Source organism: Haliotis rubra, unplaced genomic scaffold (assembly GCF_003918875.1).
Source record: "Haliotis rubra isolate DU_JTF1 unplaced genomic scaffold, ASM391887v1 Scf26, whole genome shotgun sequence".
Classification (NCBI taxonomy): Eukaryota; Metazoa; Mollusca; class Gastropoda; order Lepetellida; family Haliotidae; genus Haliotis; species Haliotis rubra.
The window spans coordinates 2,461,060-2,483,031 of record NW_025766669.1 but is presented as its reverse complement, the minus strand read 5'-3'; the positions used below and the strand labels follow the sequence as shown (position 1 = coordinate 2,483,031).

The 21,972-nt window shown below is 40.9% G+C and overlaps 1 protein-coding gene across 1 annotated transcript; it reads right to left on the bottom strand.

Moving 5' to 3' along the window:
- Nucleotides 1-18,427: 18,427 nt before the first annotated feature.
- LOC124280001 (zinc finger protein 862-like) lies at nucleotides 18,428-19,933 on the bottom strand. The gene has a single exon (XM_046715881.1). It carries the CDS (start codon nucleotides 19,931-19,933, stop codon nucleotides 18,428-18,430), a length of 1,506 nt encoding a protein of 501 aa, XP_046571837.1.
- Nucleotides 19,934-21,972: the final 2,039 nt, after the last annotated feature.

The following is a 21,972-nucleotide window of genomic DNA, read 5'->3' as shown; positions in this document are numbered from 1 at the left end:
CACGAGATTTTCACCCGGGCTGCGTGATGCATACTTTTCTCTGCTATCTTGATAATAATAATAATATAATAATAAGTCATCTTCTATAGCGCACAGTCTCCAAATACCAAGTGATTGCTTGCGGTGCTTAATCAGAATCTGATTCTTATTACCCCGGATAACCCATGCTGCCTGTTATGCGCTAGAAGGTTATAGTCACATGACTTTACCCAACCAGGTACCCATTTTCTGCTGGGTGAACAGAGGCAATTTGAACAAACTCACTTGCCTAAGGTTAGACCACATGCATCACATGTTCTTCGTTGTGGGGCAGGACTGAAGTCCTAGAAACTCTCAGGAATCAAGCTGCCAAACACGGTCACCCATCCAAGGCCTGTCTGAGCTCGACGTTGCTTAACTTTAACTGATTCGTGACCTGAGCTTTGTGCACAGGACCACGCGCCACCACATCAGTGGTGTCAGTCTGTCCAGTAAAGCAAAGTCACATGGAAACTTTTCCGCCGCTGTTGGATTTACAGTTCCTGTTTATCGGGTCCCACTTTCCCAACTTATGACCATAAAGACTGTGGTTAAGCTGTCCTTTGTTATAGCAGAGGGGCGGTGGGGTAGCCTAGTGGTTAAAGCATTCGCTCGTCACGTCAAAGGGCCGCGTTCGATTCCCACATGGGTACAATGTGTGAAGCCCATTTCTGGTGTCCCTCGCCGTGATATTGCTGGAATATTGCTAAAAGTGGCATTAAACTCAATCACTCATATGTTATGGCAGATTTATTGTAAACGTCCTTTAAGTAGTACATACCATGACGTGTAGTTATTGTGTAGCGGTAATCAATACATACAACGCCTTCTTGTTTCTGTGTTGTGTGTGCATACTGTCGACACAATGGAAAGTTTTAATGATATTGACCCATCCATGCTTTGGATGCCACAACATCTTCGATCAGTGAAGTGTACGATTGTGGACAAAGCACCAGCTGTTACTAAGGCTCTTATGATCCAAGTAAGCAGCAAAATACAATCAGAAACTTTACACACTGCCGTGATAATTCTTTATACTGTTAGTCGTTAATGATTGTAACAGCTTGGGTCTTGGGGACAAGAGGGAGAACTCTGAATTTATCGGTGAGATGTTAGTGTAAATATGTTACAGCACCGAAACAAGATTTAGGCAAGATTAGAGCTACAGGAATTTTGGAACTGATTTGGATATTGCACTGACACAGTGAGTTACAAATATGCTATTATTATTATTATTATAAGTTGTTATTCCTGTTACAATAATCACACTGGAGACATTTCCTACCACAGGTTCTTTAAGGAAGTATGGTCACTCCGGATTTCTCTTAAAAAACGCTCCCACCTACTTAAAGACCCTAAAACTCGCTATGTCATAGTTAGGGGTGGGCAATAATACCGGTTAAAAGGTATATTGCAATTCGAACTTCATGATACAATATATTGCGGTACACCTTTTGTGAACCGGTTCACCCGATACGATCAGCAATTTCCATGACCATGTTCGGTAATGTTCGTGATGTTGTCAAAACTACTAATAACATTCATTGTTTTTCCTTTATATTATCATACATTAATAGTTTTGAGAATGTTTATTGGTCATATAATTGCATTTGCGTGACTTTTAAACCATATAAATAAAAAACATAGATTGATACTGGCACTCGATGTAGAGATAAACAAACCAAACTGGCGGACGCCTCTGCAGACGCTTTTTCTGGAGTTCCTAACTTTAGAGCGATGTCTTCAATTTGGAAACATTTTCAATTGTACAATCACATCTGAGTCCTGCCAGTGGCCAGTGGCATTGTTTCAAAAGAAAGGAAGAAGTAATTTAATTACCATAAACCATGTGTTAAGACACATATCACAATATATCGCAATACGAAAATTTTGGCAATACCCAACCCTAGTCGTAGTTATGAATATCTCCCTGGTATTTTTCTCAAAAGATATGATACACTTGATAACCATTATTAAATGTTAAATGTGTTTACAATTCAAACTTGTCACTAGTGGCATTCCCACACCCTGAATAATCGGTGAGAATCTTGTAATGGTTACAGAATGATGATAATCATAACAGTAAATATGAATGAAGATTATGCAATGAACTTAATGAGACTGTTCAACACCTTGTCAGTGGAAGCACTGAAAATCTTACTAGACATGATGAGATGGCTTGATCGTTCTATTGCCGTCTTCAGCATGCTTGTGGTTTTGTCTCAGAGGTCCATTCTTGGTATGACTCCGACTTTGTACAGGGCACTATGGATGCTGGTGCTGCTGCTGCTGAAGATGATGTACATATGTTTCATGCACAAATCCTCAACCATGTGACTATCACAGGAGAAGTAGTCATCAACTTGTAATAATACATATTTGTATATTTATCTAGTACATATTCATAATGCTCCAAATCTACACACAACAGAATGCTTCAAGCCATATTACACTGGTCACTGTATTACTGTGCACTTGATTTTTGTTCTCAGCTTCCTAGGGAGTATACTTACCCAAGCTGATGGAAAGTGCTGGAAGGTTAACATTCAAATTACTATCTTATCCTACTACATAGAGGCGGTGGGGTAGTCTAGTGGTTAAAGCGATCGCTCGTCACACTGAAGACACGGGTTTCGATTCCCCACATGGGTACAATGTGTGAAGCCCATTGTGGATGTCCCCCGCCATGATATTGCTGGCATAAAACTAAATTCACTCTCTCACCAATTCACTGCTGGGTGAACAGAGGCATACACCAAATGAAGTCCTTTGTCTTAGGAGACACTGACTACATCCACTCATGGTGCTAAAGATCTGTGTTTGATTCCCAACGTGTGTATCATGTGTAAAGACTCCTTCCGGTCTTCTTTCAACATTATTATACCCCCGCTACACGAAGTAACGGGGGTATATAGCGTTCATTCTGTCCGTCCGTCCGTCCCGAAACTTTGTCCGGAGCATATCTCTTAAAGGTTACTTGCTAGGTTCACCAAACTTCACACACATGTTAATCATTACCCATTGATGTGCCTTTTGCTATTTTAAAGTTTTTTCATAATTTAGTTTTTTTGCTGTTTCCATGGAAACACGACTGAGGCTGTGACTATGAGGATGTCATCTTGTCCGGCGCAGATCTTCCAAACTATACATGCTAGCTTCATCAAACTTGGTACACATATCCAGCATGATCCCTAGATGTGCCTTTTGGGGTTTAGATCCAGATATAAATTGTATTTTTTGCTGTTTCCATGGAAACACGACTTAGTGCCAAATGTGTTCGATTATTTTGTCCGGAGCATATCTCTTAAAGTTTACATGCTAGGTTCATGCTAGGTACATGCAAAATGTATTTGATGGTTACCTGACCACGGCATATCATCAAAACTATACATGCTAGGTTCACCAAACTTAATACACAAGTTAATCATGACCCACAGATATGCCATGTGCTAAAAAATAGCAATCTTCATCTACGTCCATTGTGTGCAACATGAGACAGTCAAGTTCAACTGTATGTCAGGTTTCCACGGAAAACACAAAAAAATCTATTTTCCATAAATTATTACCGTAATCAGTACATGCCAAAACTATTATCTAACATGTATATAAAGTTTAGTAGAGTCAAAGAGAAAGTCTTGTGAGCTGCTGATCCTTGTCACATTATATATATCAATATCAGTCATTTCCATGTCCCAAGCTTGGAAGCGGGGGTATGTGAGCTTTGCTCACTTCTACACTTGTTTGCTCGTCACGCCAAAGAAATGGGTTCGATTCCCCACATGGGTACAATGTGTTAAGCCCATTTCTGGTGTCCCCCGCCGTGATATTGCTTTCAACATTATTTGCTCGTCACGCCGAAGAAACGGGTTCGATTCCCCACATGGGTAAAATGTGTTAAGCCCATTTCTGGTGTCCCCTGCCGTGATATTGCTGGAATATTGCTAAAAGCGGCGTAAAACCAAACTCACTCACTCTTTCAACATTAATCAATGTTAACTGAATATTGTCAAAAGTGGTGTAAAACCATACTCTCACTCGCTGAAAAGGCTAAAGACGCTAACCAAAGTTGTGAATTTGTTGCAGGACAGCCCTGGTAACCATAACAACAGTTGAGATTCCTGGATGGGGTTCTACGGTAAGTGTTGATTGTTGTGTTGTGTCTTTGTCTGTATTGCTGGTTTCACTCATTCATTTTGTCTGTCCATCTTTGCTGCTTCTCAGTCTACTATTCAGCATCTATTCACTGCTGCCTTTCTGTAAAGTTATATGAACTATTTCCTTCACCAATATTGTCACAGCGGCCACTGAGCATCTCTATGGTGGATATTAGGTGCTTTATAAATACATATTTTTTCTTATCCTGACTCATGCTTATTTGCTTGTCTTCTTCTTCTGGCGAACCTAGTGGAACACTTGTATCTCCCAATTGAAGTTCCCTTCAATAAAGAATCACTCATTAGTACTCACCACGAGTTACCTCCCTTCTGTAAGCGCGGGAACGAGGGCGCCACCCAAGCCCATGTGCCTAACTCTCTCCTTCTTCGCCCAGTGAGCTGGACGTGAGAGCGCCTGTGTCTCCCAACACACTATATCCTTTAATTATATTTAGTTAGTTCCTCTTATACGTTAGTATAGAGGTAGTACTAGTATAATTATTCAATTTGCATTGATTATTAATTGTGTTTCTGCTGTTTTATTCACGTTCGTCATGTTTGTTCAGTAGGCTACATTAATGAAAAATTGCACAGAATGTAAACTACGTTATTCTGATACCGATCCACATTTAAAATGCCATAGTTGCATTACTCCATGTTCCTTTGATTCTCGTTGTAACCGGAGATGCCGACTCTATCTCCAGAAATTTTATCTGAGGGTCCCGTCACCTCTGCAGAGAGACATCCCTCATCAACGCAGACCGCTTCAGACGACTTGATCAACCACATAATGAGGGTGATGGAAGACTGCTACGGCTTACAGAGGCCTCAGAGCCACGGGCCTCAGAGCCCACCCAATATTAAGTCATACAGGGCCTCAGAGCCCGCCTTGGCTTCGCGTAGGGCCTCTGAGCCCATAGACGCGCCTCCGCGAAGGGCAACCCTGCCTGGAGTGAGCTCTTTGCATAAGGTATCCCAGGCCGCCTCCGTGAAGGAGCCAGAGCCTCACCTTTTGCAAGAGGCTTCACGGAGAAGGAGCGCTTCGCCGAGCACGCACCTTGTCTAGGGCTTCAACGAGTCCATTTTTTGGGACTCGAGTACTCGAGGGGCGAGACTCGACTCGGACCCGAGTACTCGAAATTCATACCTTTCAAACAAACGATCAATTGTCAAGATAGTTACCTAATCATTTTAAGAAGTGAAATCTCAGTCGATGTATAATATTTACTCTCATCTGCAGACTTGTAACAACTTATACCATACAGCCACACCGTGTTAGGAGTACACTATTTAATCTAGGTGTTAATAAAAACATTATCAGATGGCTTAAAGAATTCAGGGTACATAGAACTCAGTATGTCAGTGTCAATGGCTATCAATCTTCTTTTCCCTCAACCTCTACTGGAGATCCACATGGCTGTGTTCCTTCATCCGTACTCTTCTTAGTTTTGTATACCAATGACTGTTACTTGTCAATATATGACTTGTTTACTGTGAAATTTGCAGATGACGCCACTGTTAATGGCCTAATTTCTGATTCTGAACATTATTATCGTCAAGGTATTGACAAAACCGTAATGACAGTTTTTATCAAACCTTTATTCAAAGTGTGTTGACCTACAATTTTCTATGTTGGTATGGGGATCTGTCTCATCTTAACAAAACAGACTTTTCAAAATTGTTAATACTGCTTGCAAAATTTCTGGAGTGTATTTCGAGTATAGTCAAAAAGACAGCTAAAATTAGATTTGATAGTTGACATATTTGATCTCACCATTTTGAACTACTTCCTTCTGGGCGCTGCTGTAGATTACCTTCCCTCAAAACAGAGCGACAGTCTTTCATACCATCAAGTATTCGTGAATGCAACAAATATTTTGAATCACCATGATGTGTTTAGAACTAGAATTATTCAGCCTCTTTACCTATGTGGTTAATTGAATTATATCATGTCAGTTTTATTTGTAAATAGCATTCGTTTTGAGCATGTAATTATTGTGTTTATTTTTTGTGAACTGTGTATATATTTATTTTGAGACAGTTTGGATGTATGAGAATTTCCTCCGGGATAATAAAGTTATATCTTTTTCTTAATATTAGACGTTAACGGCCGCTCATGCTTAGCACATGGCAGACAGTCCGTCAACGTCAATAATTCGAGTTATCTCCCCTTTTCGAGTCCTCGAGTCCTTGAAAATGGACTCGAGTCCAGCTACACCCGACTCGTCCTCGAGTACTCGAGTACCCGTGGAAGCCCTAACCTTGTCATGCACGAAGGGCGTCCGCGAAGCAAGCGCTCATATGTCGGATCGGACACTGACTCCAGACATTCGCGTAGGACGCGAAGGCTAAGTCATTCTACATCGCCTAGAAGACGATCGCGTAGCCTTCAACGTTCGAGAAGTCCAGAGCGTCTGCGAAGCCATCACCGTTCACGAAGCCCACAATCTCCGCAAAGGATGTCTTCTCCAAGGTCTACATACACTAGCCACTCGTCAGTCTGTTCTTCCTCAGTCCTCACATAGATCTTCTTACAGATCGAGGACTCCGACATATGACCATACGTCAGAGGAGGACGATGGTATCATTTTCTCAGAGGCTGAGATAAGGTATTGGATGGTAAACGAATTACAACTGGCCTCTCCCTCTAAGAACGAGGATACAGCCCAAACTTACCTGATGTTAGATGATGATGTAGATCATATCACAGTGCCTCCTATGGATCCTATCGCAGCCGTTCCTGCTAAACTGGATACAGCCTACTCCAAATCTGCTAAAACTCAACTTACCCATTTACCATTCTTCAATGCCAAGAGTTTTTATGGACAAAATATGGAGCCCTTTTTCAAGACTTTTTCAAGAGATTGATGAAAACTTTAAACTTATCAGTGATTCCAAGTCCAGAAGTTATAGGGTAGACGATCGCAAAATGGCCCAGTTAGATACCATTTCCAGAAGGATGTTCTTTGGACTCAACAGATCTAGGACTGTTAATTGGAACGAAACTCTCATCACCAAGTTCAAGAACTCCACGGATGAGGAAGACAGGATGATCTATTCAGCTCTACTTATGCAGAAAAAAGATCAACAATTCCTTACAGACCATCTTTCAGCACTTACTGAAACTACTACCATGACACGTCGGCAAGGATTACTAGGCTCCTGCTCTTGGAATAAACAATTCACAGAGCCCCTATACACAGCTCCATGGTCTTCACCCTTACTGTTTGGTGGCAACATTAACAAGGTCTCCAAGGAAGTATCAAAAGATTCTAGAGAAGTACTCATGATTAAATCTATGGATACATTAGCGCACGTCTTTAAACAATCAGCACAGAGGTACTCGGGCAAGTCCAAGTTTTCAGGGCTACAGAGAGCACGGGATAAGAAATTAGCGGCCGTTAATAATCCCAAGGATTCCTTTCGTCGCCTGTACAACAAGTTCAGAGGAGGATCAGCTAGAGGCAGATCATCCAGAGGTGCCCGTGGATTTAAACGATGAAAGTCAGGTTCGGAACGACTGGAGTCTTCCACCCCCAGTCGTCCCAGTACAACCTTCTCAAGTGGGTGGACGTCTACAACTACACTGGGAAAACTGGGGAATACTTCAAGATCCGTATGTATCCAACATCCTTCAGTACGGATATCGCTCTACAACTCAAGGCCAAGCCACCGTTAACAGTCAACCCACCAGGGTTCAACGTTCATCTGGCACAACTTCCGATGTTAAGAGAAACAGTTCAGTCTCTACTAAACAAACAGGCCTTAGAAGTTCTCGATCAGCAAAACATCATACCAGGTTTCTACTCCCCAGTTTTCCTAGTGCCGAAAAAGAATTCCAAAGAGAAGTATCGCCTCATTTACAACATGAGCACATTCAACAGAGAATTTCTATGCAAACCACCAGCGTTTCGCATGATACATTTACCTCAACTCCGTCATCTAATTCGTCCACTAGATTACATGGTAAGTATAGATCTGCAGGACGCATACCTACACATTCCGATTCATCCCAGTTCAAGGAAATATCTGAGATTTATGCTAGACGGCATACACTACCAATGGAAAGTACTTCCCTTCGGAATCACTTCGGCCCCATGGATATTCACAAGAGTAACCAAGCCTATTGTCTCATACCTACATCGTCAAGGCCTGCGGAATGCATTTTACCTAGACGACGGTATACAGGTGGATCCAGATCCACAGCGTCTCAGACTACAGCTGAACTTTACAATCAAGCTACTAACGCAGTTAGGCTGGTTAGTAAATCTACTCAAGTCGGACCTAGAGCCCACGCAGGATCTGCAGTTTCTAGGTATACGATTCCTTACAGCGCAGAATCGTATGGTAGTCCCGGAGGACAGATGGATCAAGATACAACAACTGATCCCCCAAGCCCTACTCTCTCCGTTACCACTACGTCAGTGGCAGAGGCTACTGGGACTACTCACATCAGCTCAAGACTTGACACTCAGAGGCAGGCTTCAATTACGTCCATTACAAGTCCTCATCAATGCCCATCTCGAGGACCCTCTACCGTTCAGTCTACCAGATTACATCAAACCACATCTACTCTGGTGGACCAAGAGATTGAATGTTTGCGCAGGCGTCTCCTTAGTAGAGCCGGAATCGAAAACACATCTCTCGCGGGACGCTGCGCCACTAAAAGGTTGGGGAGCCCACCTTACCGGCAGGACAGCGTCAGGCCTATGGAGCATTCAAGAGAGCTTATGTCACATAAATCTGCTAGAGATGCAAGCAGTCATAAACGCCATAGGTCACTGGAGCAACCTATTACAGAACGCTCAGTTAATGATTCACACAGACAACTCAACAGTGGCGTTTTATGTGAACAAACAAGGGTCAACAAGATCACTGAATCTTCTCACTCGATGTTTCAAACTGTTCGATTTAGTCGACAGTCTAAACATACGTATCAAAGCCTGCCACATTCCAGGAGCAAAGAATGTGTTAGCAGACGCTCTCTCTCGGCCGCACCAACCGTCGCCGACAGAATGGATGCTCCACACAGAGATATTCAATCAGATAATCATGGAAATAGGATCTCCTCTGATAGACCTATTTGCCACCCGATTCAACAATCAACTGACAACCTTCGTATCACCAGTGCCAGATCCGTTAGCTTGGGCAACGGACGCACTAAGCATATCATGGGAGGGACTAAACGCGTACGCTTTCCCGCCTCCTGCGTTAATCCCACAAGTCTTGCTAAAAATCAGTCAAACGAAGAGCCTCGATCTGATTTTGGTCTCGCCTTACTGGCCACCGAGAACGTGGTTTCCAGACCTCATACTAGGAATCGGAAAACCAGTACTTCAGCTCCCACTACGCTCCAATCTACTGATACATCCGCACACCAGATTTGCTACACATCCTCAAGTGGCAGATTTCTTATGTTTCCTACGTCAAACTAAGAATCTAAAAGGATCTACACTGTCCACTTATCTTGCAGCCATAAGTTCAGTCATAACAATGAGAACGGGCGTCAAATTGACCAAAACACCGGAGTTACTCGCCTTGTTACGTGCCTTTCGATTGGAAGACCAGAAATGGAAGTTTCAAGCGCCAGCCTGGGATCTAAATGTGGTACTTCAACACCTCACAAGTGAGGCTTACGAGCCATTGTTATCTGCGTCATATGAATCATTGACCCACAAAACCTTATTCCTGCTAGCGTTAGCCACTGCCGCCAGGATGTCTGAAATTCACGCTTTGGATTACGAGAGAACACGATTTGATGATATTCATAACATCGCTCATCTGGGACTTCGCTGGGATTTTATAGCGAAAAATCAACTACCAGGTCAACCAGACAGGTTGTTCCATGTCCCAGCTCTCTCATCCATACTTAGACCGCAGGATACGATGGACTTATCACTTTGCCCTGTAAGTGCACTGAAAATATATCTCCAAAGATCCAAGCAAAGTAGAGGGAAATTCAAAAGATTGTTTATCCCTATATCTACCACCTCACAGACAGAAGTGTCGCGCACTACCATTTCTATTTGGATCAGAACTGTCATACTAAGAGCCTACAAGGCAGCTGGACTGGACCCTCCAAGTGCTACTAATCCTCACGAAATTAGAGCACTAGCTTCAACTTTGGCTTTACATGGAAATTGCTCATTGAATACCATCATGGAGGGATGTTTTTGGAGATCCGATATGGTGTTTGCCAACCACTATCTGAGAGATATCACCACCAAGGATGTCTCAGGTATCCACCATTTCGGTCCCATGGTCCTCGCTCAACAGTTGACAGTTCCACGGAGAAGATAAGTCTATCTTGTTGATTTTATACTTATCTGATAACAGTACTAATAGCTACATGCTATCTATATATATTTGCTTAAGTTAAAATATTATCTTAAGCTCAGTACTATGATTTATATCATAATATATATATACCTACAATTCTTACGAGTTTCTACTATTATATATATGTTCAGCTTAAGTTCTTCCTTAAGCTCAGTCATATGTTCATTTCATAACATGTATAAGTTAACAAACTATCAGTAGTTGGTTACTATTATACAGCTTAAGTTATCTTTATACCTTAAGCACAATTCTGTTATAGCTTATATATATACATATTGTAAGCTTACTACTTTGGTTCTTATAAAAGTATTCATTATAAACTATCAACAGTTTATACTATCACATTAATGGCCTTAGCTTAATTAATGTTCTATATACTTTTATTATATGCAGTAAATTGTAATAACCTTCTTTAAAGGCAGCTGTTATATTAACAGCAGGAATTCAGTTCAGTGCCTTCATGAAGTTCCCATACGGTTATTACAATCATATCACTTCAAATCACTAATTAGTAAAATCCAAAGTATATATAATCCCACCTCCTAATCCGTAGGATTCTACAAGCAAATAAGCATGAGTCAGGATAAGAAAAAATATGAAATTTTTAGAGTAAAATTAATATTTTTATACTTATCCTGACTCATGAGGTAAGCCCTCCCGTCCTCCCCACTTAACACTTTGGATTTCTCGGGAAAAAGAAAGTGTTGGGCTCAAAGCAAAAAAGGAGAGAGTGAGGCACATGGGCTTGGGTGGCGCCCTCGTTCCTGCGCTTACAGAAGGGAGGTAACTCGTGGTGAGTACTAATGAGTGATTCTTTATTGAAGGGAACTTCAATTGGGAGATACAAGTGTTCCACTAGGTTCGCCAGAAGAAGAAGACAAGCAAATAAGCATGAGTCAGGATAAGTATAAAAATATTAATTTTACTCTTAAAATTTCATTTTTATTATTATTATTATTATTGTTATTACTAGAGGTGTAATGATACAGTTGGGTCATGATACGATATGTATCACAATAGATGCCATAAGATTTATATCCTTCTACAAGACTTTTGTTTCATTAGTTGATGTTTCTGTTTGGAGGTAAATCACAACCCTGAAACATTTGTTTATACAATTCTCAAAGATCTGGACCACCTCCGTGGTGTAGTGGTTAGAGAGTCCACCCAGAGAGCAGAAGGTCATGTTTCGATCCCCGACCGCATCATACCAATAGACATTAAAATATGGTACTTGTTGGTCCCTGTCTGGCTCTCGGCATTAAAGGGTACAGCAAGGACTGGTCAGCTCAGAGTCAGTATAATGTGTCTGAGTGGGGTATTCATGCAGTATGGCATCTCAATGGACTAGCACTATAAAACCAGCTGAAGTCTGGGCTAGTACAAGCAGCCACACATACACATGCATGCAAAGATCTAAGATGGAATATTTCAGGACAGAAACAACTGGGAAATGCTGGAGAATCTGTCAAAGCTTGTCATTGAACACATTCTGTCTTTATTCATGTGTTTCTATAACTTGCATCATTTCTATCACATTACAGGGGGAATCTGTATTGTATCATGTGCCTCTTATATGAATACAATGTTGTATCACTGTATCGTTGCACCTCTATTGTCTGCTACCTTCTGAAACTGATATGACAAAATATCTCACAGATGTTAGACTGTTGGATCCTTTTTGCTTTCGTGTAATAAGAACTGCGTCAGTAGAACATTGGAAAACTATGTTAAGTTTAATGCATGTTGATTTCTGGTTCTAATGTCATGTGTAAAGTATTGGTGGATGTATTACTTTGTGAACGTAAAGCTTGTTTTGTACTGTTTTAATGGCAATATACATTCTTGAACTTGACAGTTGTGAAACAGACACTGTCATGACTGTGCTCGGCTGTATCATGATCCTGTCTCAGTCTGCCTGGAGGTCAGAAGGCAGTGGTTTGATTCCTTGTTACCCTGCCTGACCTTTGGCATTAACTGGGGGGCGGTGGGGTAGCCTAGTGGTTAAAGTGTTGTCTCGTCATGCCGAAGACCCGGGTTCGAATCCCCACATGGGTACATTGTGTGAAGCCCATTTCTGGTGTCCCCCGCCGTGATGGTGCTGGAATATTGCTAAAGGCGGCGTAAAACCAAACTCACTCACTCGATCACTCATTTGGCATTAACGGCAGAGATCCAGGACTCATCATCAGCTTGGAGTCAGTGTGCTGTGACTGAGTGAGGTATTTATGTCCAGCTATGGCATGGTGCCTCGGTTACTTAGCTGTATGAAGCTGGCATTTATCTGGACTAGTATAAGGGCAGTGGGGTAGCCTAGTGGTTAAAGCATTTGCTCGACACGCTGAAAACCCGGGTTTGATTCCCCACATGGGTACAATGTGTGAAGCCCATTTCTGGTGTCCCCTGCCGTGATATTGCTGGAATATTGCTAAAAGCAGCGTAAAACTAAACTCACTCACTGGACCAGTATCATCAGTCACACACACATGCATGTTTGACACAGTATAAGTGTGAGAATCTTGTACTCGATGTTAAAACCCAAATATTCGTCCACCCCTTTCTGTGTTCTGGCTCTGACTGTTGTGGTATGTGTTGTATGTATATCTGCAGGCCTGCGACTGTGAATGTACCTACTGACTGCTGCTGCTGCATACGTTGTCTGTGACGCCGCATCCACCCTCAGTGTTGTCAGTCTTGTAGTGATGTGTCTCTAGCGCCGTGTCTCTAATACTGCATCTGTGAGGCCTGTTGAACGAGGGGCACCTGCGTATCCAACACGACCAACAGAGGCGAACATGGCTTCTGTAACAATGGTTGGGGATGGTAGGTCTGATAACTTTGATTCTCTCTTGTCTGTGTCTGTCAACAGAATTTCAGGCCATTTGGACTGAATGGTCTACAGGATAGAGTGTTCACCTCAAGAAGAAAAGGTTCAAACCCAGTGCATGTCAAATAAAAGCAAGAGAGATTAAATGCACTAGTTCACACCACACTTCTCTAAAAATAAATAATGTGTTCCTCTCAATAATACTAACTATCAGCCCTCAGGGAAGATACCATGTAATTTATTCAAAAACAAATTACGTATTTAGATTTCAATATTTAATTAAAAAGTTCATATGAATTAGTACAACGTTGCATTAAATCGACTCTCGCGACCTCTACCGGACAAACATTATTTCAAGTGAACCCCATAGAGTTATGTCCCTTGGAGTGCTCTTTACAAATATCCTTCACACAACGTGTGATTGAAACCAGTTCGGCAAACACTGACAACGGCGGTGGTTTTCGATGTACAGAACAATTTTTTACATCCCATATATGGCAAGTGTTCTCTGTTTGGCAAGCGGTTCGCCTTGATGTTTCAATTATCGATTTCAGGCAAGTCGTAAGGGATAATAAGTCTTTTATTACATCAATGGGAAGCTAAAGTGAGTGCATATGCCCCAATAAATATAATACAGGCCAAAATATTGTAAAAAATGTGTGACATTGTGCCTTTAAAACATTGTACTTGTTGTTGCTGTGCCTGATGCTTGGTATTAAGGGATAACACAAGGACTAGTTGGTTCAGTCAGTGCGCTTCTTGGGATATCCATTTTCAGCTTTGAAATGGTGTGCTGGGAAGATAGTACTATTAACTGGTTGTAATTCAGGTCTAGCACAGGCATATACCATATATTACCCTAGGTAAGCCGAATTTTGAGTACCAAAAATAGCAGTCTATAGAAGGGGTTCGGCTTATTGACGGGTTACATTTTCGTCAAACATTTTTTCAGGGGGTAAGAAAACGACATTGTATCGCTTCACGTGAGGAAATAGACACGAGAAGACGACTTTGTCAGTAATGACGTCAAATTTACAATTAAACATTACTAGACAAGATTATTTACCTATTCAGTTCTAATTTGTTTTTGCCAGGCATTGTCTTATACACAGGGATTAAGATTACCATGTGTAACTGTCTCATATACAGCCCCGGAAATATCAACTGTGCAGTGCACACATTCCCCTACCAGTGATTTAGTTAAAATGTACCCAATAATATAACGAGATGAATTCTGATGCAGTGATCTTAAAAATATAGTATCTGAAACTATTGTTATATGAAGAGAAATGTATTCTAGTGCATCACCACTTGCACTTCCTTATGACCATAGTTGTTTGTACAGTAATCGCTCTTGAAAGATGAATGGTGTATGACGTGAAATTTGCATGTGTACGATTTTCTTTTTCTTTTCTTTTTTTAAAAACGGCTAGAAACAAACACTAACAACTGTGTGATACAAGATGTTTGTCAAAATATATGGTCTGCAGTGATTTATCGACCTTTTTGAAAACCGTCCAAATCAAGAATGACACCCCATGCACGTGTATGGGGCTACTGTGTTGTGGACATGCATCCCATGCGTTGTGTTAAGGGATGCTGATAAAGAGAAATGGTGGTGTGTTCATAAGATGTCTGTCTTTGAAAAGTTGTCAATACTTATACTTCCTATCTAAATTGAGAGTTCCTGTTCCCCTGCTTTTTTTAAAGAGTATATTATGTCAAATACTGTCATGAAATTCATATGTGCCTTGTATGAAATACAGTTCAAATCCAAGCAACCATTGACACACATTTGTAATTACGGGGTATTTTCCCTATTGCAATTGTATCATGATTGTTTATAATTCTTGATATGAAACCAACCTAAAGGCTTGATAAATTATTGATCAATGTGAAGTAGTGATGCGAATATTGTCCATTTTCATCTGTTGGAACCGCCTCTGTGGTGTAGTGGTTAGAGCGTCCGCCCGGAGAGTGGAAGGTCGCAGTTTCAATCCCTGGCCACGTCATGCCAAAAGATGTTAAAATATGGTACTTTTTTATCCCTGCCTGGCGCTCGGCATTAATTGGTACAACAAGGACTGGTCAGCTCGGAGTCAATATAATGTGTCTGAGTGGGGTATCCATGCTTAACTGCGGCATGGTATCTCAGTGAGCTAGCACTATAAAACCAGCTTAAGTCTGGGCTAGTACAAGCAGCCACACATACACACACATGCACGTCGTCATGTGAGTGAAATAATCTTTCACCTCACCTCACCTCACCTCCTCCATTGGAGACTCAGATAGAGTGAGTGAGTATAATTTTACAATTCCTATAAATTAATACACTATCAAAACTTTTTTCTGACATATGATATGTTCTATTTATAACTGTTGAAACTATCGATTGTTATGCTTACTACTGACAACACCTTAATGTTTTTAAATTTCTTTTGATGTATTACCTTTGTAGGTCAAAATTACAGCGATAGTTATTTTCTGTTTCTTTGTTTAATAAAGAAGCTATCAAATTACATACCTTAAGTGTACAGAATCAGAGGCCCAGATAAGCTGCGTATCCAGGTAAAATACGCATAGAAAATTTCCAATTACGCATTGAAAAATAATTGTTGCGTACCAATTACGCATTTAAAATGTTAGATACACAAAAAGTTTAAAACAAATGCGTACGGAATATATAATAATGAAAATCGCTTGCGTAATGAAAAAGACATCGATTGCTATCAAGTTGTACTGTTAGTATAGGACTAGTGTTGTACTGTCGGTATAGGATGAGTGATTTTTTATGAAATCATTATATTTAAGTTGGTTTTGATTAGGTATGACATAAGGCAGAACATACCTGCTTAGTAAACTTACTCAATGACACAATACTTAGGTGAGTAAAATGACTGAAATACGCACATATTTGAAAGCAGTGGGTAATGGAAAATGAAATACCCACTCAACATTCGTAATACCCTTTCCAAAATAATACAGTGGGTACAGTACCCACATGAGCTAAATCTTATCTGGTGCTCTGCAGAATGATATATTTATATCAATCATATGTAAACTATCTATTTGTTAGTTAATATTGAATCCTTAATTGGGGCGGTGGGGTAGCCTAATGGTTAAAGCGTTGGCTCGTCACGCCGAAGACCCAGGTTCGAGGTCTTGAGCATTTGTACAATGTCACCCATTCAACCAAGTCACAGTTAGAGGTCTAGATCCATTTGGTTGCCTGTATTGGTTGACGGGGCCCTATAATCCTACCAAGAACCAACACGTGTGTACTACGTCACTCCGAAGGCCCGGGTTCCATTCCCCACATGGGTACAATGTGTGAAGCCCATTTCTGGTGTCCCCCGCCGTGATGTTGCTGGAATATTGCTAAAAGCGGCGTAAAACCAAACTCAGTCAGTCAGTCAGTCAGTCAGTCAGTGAATCCTTAATTCTTCACCATTTCTCCGGTGATATCATGGCAGGGTACTAGCAGGACGTTTATTAGCCTTAAGTACAGACTTTTGGGTCAATCCCGCTGGTGACTCACCCTTTTCATCAATTACATAACATAAAACCTTCACCGATCTTTTGAGTACTAAATCGGATATTATGGATATCATTATAACTATTTGAAGTGCTTTGTGACTCATGACAACAATACTAGTCATTAACACTTATGACACCTATTACTATTTGTGACCTTTGTATTTTGCCATTTTATCAGATGTCATTGTTTGTGGGATCAATGGCGATAGTTTTTTTGTCCTGAGGACCTCTTAGCAGACTTTGAATTCATGAACAGATTGCTAGCACAAGACTACAGAACTGTGACACAAGTAGACATTCAGTGATGAGAGTCCTCACTGATACTTAGCATTTGAAGGCTGAACCAGGGCATAGTGTTTTAGTTTGCTACAGTTTGATCCTGAATGTAATGGAGAGAAATATAAACATACTTCATGCAGGACTAGCTACAAGCTTTGAGGAGTTGTGAATTATTGTTTACAAAAGTCATCAGGACTAGTCTTACAAATTGATAGTTAAACTACAATTTAAATAGAAATGGAGCCCCTTTGAGATTGAAGATTGTGGGGAAAATCTAGACTTGCTTCATTTAACTACAGTATTAAACTAAAGGCAATATCAAATGGGAGGAAAATCAAATGGTTCATGGACTGACGCAGACTAGGAGAAACATTGCAACGGTATGTATTTATTTTCCCCTTTATGTCACATATATTTCATGCTATGCATGTTAATTTATGCTGTAGTATACCTGTGATACTGTGTAATGGTATAGGAATGCATTTACCTTTGGAAAGATAGAGTTTCCCCCAGGATTCAAAAAGGGCAGGGCAACTGAATTTCAAAAAGGGCACCCCTATTACGAAAGGGGCATGCAATGACAGATTTCCAAGTAAGGCTCAAAGAGCACAGTTATTTCACGTAACCTCGACATAAAATAAAAACTAAAAATAACCAAGTGTTGATATAAATCATTGTATTCTTTGTACAGTCTCAGATTTTCCTGTTCTTCCTGGACAGGAATTTTGCAACAACTTTGTCCATGTCAATGTCAGCTGTGGAAGATGTGTTCATGCTTATCATCAAGAGCCTGTTGCAGTTCTTCACACTCAGTCTGTTTCTGTGGTCAGTAACAATGAGCTTCACTCTTGAGAAAACCCTCTCCACTTCTGATGTTGACAGGATGACTGTAGCATAAACACTCAGCAGCTTGACCATGCATGGATACAGGTTGCCCAGCTGTGGCTTCAGGCTTGTCAATGTTTTGAGCATGGCTGCAGGTGAGCTCGTGTCAAGATCATCGGAGAAGAGTTCCTTCACTTGATTCCACTCAAGAAGACTTTGGTCATGTATCCAACTGGAACTCATTACTGTTCTGCAAGGTCTGACACCTGTAAGAGATATAAAATACAAATAGCTACTTGTAATATTAACAACAATGAAGTCATAATAAATATTTGTTTAGAAATTATTGATTATATATAGATATATAGATATAGGTACAAATCAATCATAAAATGGTTTATTTCATTTATAACTTCATGTACATTATAAAGATGTTGTCCGGTTTATTTCAGTTTTCAGGAACTCTAACTACCAATAATTTTAAATAATGCAACAATATCATGTACAACAAGCATACCTCAGCATCTCCATGAAAGGTGAGAAATGAGGAATCCCCAGCTTTCCTCAGGTCAAGGGCTGACAGACTTGTGAGGACTGGTGTAGCTTGCAGTCTGTCTTCTAAGTTTCCAATCAGTAGGTCAAGGAAGGTATCCATTGAAGACTGTACATTTATCTGCCTGCTTTTGGTCATCTCTATACCATACTGGGAAGTGAGCTGGTCAACTTTTGAGAGATATGGGCCTGGCTTCTCCTTCATCCTCTTCAGTGAAGCTACACTGCTGCGAAGTTGTGGTTCAACAATACTCAAGTCCAAATCTCTCCTCTCAAAAAGCTTTGTCAGGTTAGCCAACATGGAACAGACATCACAGAGGAGCAGGATGAAGTACAATTTGTCATATGACTTCAGCTGTTTGTAAAGTCCTTCAGCAGTTACACTAAGCTTGTCACCAGCCCTCTTGTCATTGCCCATTCCAACTGCATTTTCCAGATCTGCAAGAATTGCTGGGTAACACTGCCTGACTGCATGTACTGCTCTCTCATGGCTCAACCACCTGGTATGCACTGTCTTCTTGATTGTGATGGGATTTCCAGATTCTGAGCCTTCCATTTCTTTTGTCAAAATCTGCATTTTCTCCAGGCTTTTCGATCTAACTGTGCTGTAGTGGTAATATTTAAACAGCCCCATCAACAGTTCATCAACACATCCAATTGCTGTCACAGATTTAAATGCAGAGCTTATGGCAAGTTGTAGTCTGTGGTTGATGCAGTGGACATCGATCATAGCAGGATTGTCTTTCTTCAGCTGTGTGACAACCCCTTTTCGTTTTCCAACCATCACAGCTGGTCCATCACTAGCAAAACATGTCATCTTCTTTGGGTTGAGGTTTGCTTCTGTCAAATAACCCTTCACAGACTCAACTATTGTGTCTGCAGTTCCATTCAGGATTTCCTGATCACAAAGGTAAGCTAGCTTGGACTCCCCATCCTCAACATAACGTCCAACAAAAGCAAGATGTTTCCTCGTTGAAACATCTGTATACTCATCAAGCATGAGTCCAAATGAAGTGCTCTCCTTCATTTTCTTCTCCACTTCCTCTTCCACAACTTCAGCTTGGCATTCAACAAACTCTTGTATTGCCCTATGACCCTTGTAAGATGCATTCTTACCACAGTAAAGGTTGGCAATGTTAGGAGCTCCAAGTTCAATGCATAAATCAATTAAAGGTCCAAAAAGTGTGGTATGTGGCAAGTTGTGCTTTATAAGAAAATACAAAACTTTCTGTGCATCTACTAGGGCAGCCTTTTCTTGTCCAGAAAAGTTCCTGAAAGCATTCTTAATTGAAACTGCTTCCTCCTCCTCATGTGAAATTGCATCTTGATGCATCGGTGAGTTTTCATGCAATGACACTTTGTCAAGTCTAATGGTCTCACATCCCTCCTTATTCCATACCATGGATCCATTTCTCCCTTTTGTATTCCACTTTTGACAAAGAGAACAAAACATCATGCCATATTTGACGCCATCTTCATTTTGGACATCTTGATATTTCAACCAAGGCCTGTCCTCTTGCCACTTGGATTCAAATGTCAATTTGTGCCCTGCATCTTTTTTCTCTTTCTTTTGAAAACAAGCTGTACTGTTTTCTGTCACTGCAGGAGTTTCAGATTCATTTGCCGAACAAATCCTGTCTTCATAGGAAAATACTTCTGAATCCTCCAGATTAGGCCTGAAATGTATTAAAAGTTACTAAGTATTATGTTTATAGCACAAAAGCAAAAATATTAATCAGAACGTAAATACAGTAGTTCGGAGTATATAACGTCATTAATATGAAAGATAATGTGACTGTAATGTGGCTGCAGTGTTGCAACTTGCAGTTATTACCTCATTTTCAGATAAAGGTGTTGACATTTTCTTTGTTTAAATAAGCAGCATAAAGAAAAAACAAAATATTCCTGCAAATATTGTGACTCACATTATGGAACTATGTAAATGCTCGAAGGATACAACTCATTACTAAATCCACCCAATACGTTATGTTTTCGCACTTCCATACTGCGACCCTGATTATGGCTTCGTAATTATTTCCAATCCGACTAAGCACTTAAGAACTATTCAGCTTCGGTTATGTGAAGAGATGTCTGTAATTCAACACTATGACAATATGTTATGTTCCTTGTGGTTAATGAAGCCTATGAGACACCTGTGATATTGTACGGCCCTGTGGAGACACATCCTGGCAGAACTCGTCATCAGTTATTCAAATGAGGATATAAATCTACTTCCAATATTTCACATTCTCTGTGGATTATGATAATGCTACTGCTATATCGTGAACTTAGCACAAGCCCTACACCCTCCCTCCCTCCCTCTTTCTCTCTTTCTTTCTTTCTCCCTCTCTCACCCTCTCTCCCACTTTCCCTCTCTCCCCTTCTCTCTATCTCCCCTTCTCTTTCTCTCTCCCCCTCTCTCTCCCACTTTCCCTCTCTCCCCCTCTCTTTCTCTCTCTCTCTCTCTCCTCTCTCTCTCTCTCATATATGAATATATGTTCATCATTATATGCAGGTATGTGGTATACTTGTGTATTTGTGAACTTTTATGACAGTTTATGAACTTCAAAGAACATAACTCCTTCTCTCCCTCCTTCCCCTGACAGACGACAGCACAGGTTATTCCCATGTAGGCTATCCAGTAATGCTATCCCTTCAGTTACACCTGTAACAACACATGTCATGGTAGGCTGACCTCAGTCACAGTGAGAAACAGAGACAACAGACCAGAAACTATTGCTGTGGTCGGAACACGAGAAAGCTGCTAATGCAGGGCTGTGTGCAGAGGCTTCTTCCAGGCTGCCATGGGACGTAACTTACGCAAGGACTGTTTGAAGTCAGTATTATGGATGTGAAGTTTCCTGCAGGTGTGTATGATAATGAACCAGTCGCTGGTTCACCTGTGTCACTAGAAATGGATTTCCCTTGTCACTTGTGAATATCCCCTTCCTGTCGGGGAGTTTACCATCAGCTCTAGGTTACCACATCTATATTTCTCTGTAGCGGTCAGTTACGTTACATTCACATTTCAGGGAAAGACAAATTACAACTAAGTCTATCTAGAGGTTTCACCGTGAAGATCCGGGTTAGAACTGACCTTCAGTAACCCATGCTTTTCATAAGAGGCGACTGACAGGATCGGGTGGTCAGGCTTGCTGACTTGCTTGACACATGTCATCGGTTCCCAATTAAGCAGATTGATGCTCTTGCTGTTGATCACTGGATTTTCTGGTCTAAACTCGATTTACAAACAGCCGCCATATAGCTGGAATATTGATGTGTGCGGCGTAAAACTAAACTCCCTGACTTACTACAGGGAGGTTTCACCATCAAAGGCCTGGTGGAATTTTTCTAGAAATGTGATGGTTATTTAGACGTTCAGCAAGATCTGTACAATGTGACACTTCACTTGACGACATGACACGTGATGCTATCCCCTGA

Bases quoted from the DNA above. Each gene is read 5' to 3' on its own strand.
- LOC124280001 (XM_046715881.1), bottom strand. From the start codon at position 19,933: ATGGTATGGAATAAGGAGGGATGTGAGACCATTAGACTTGACAAAGTG.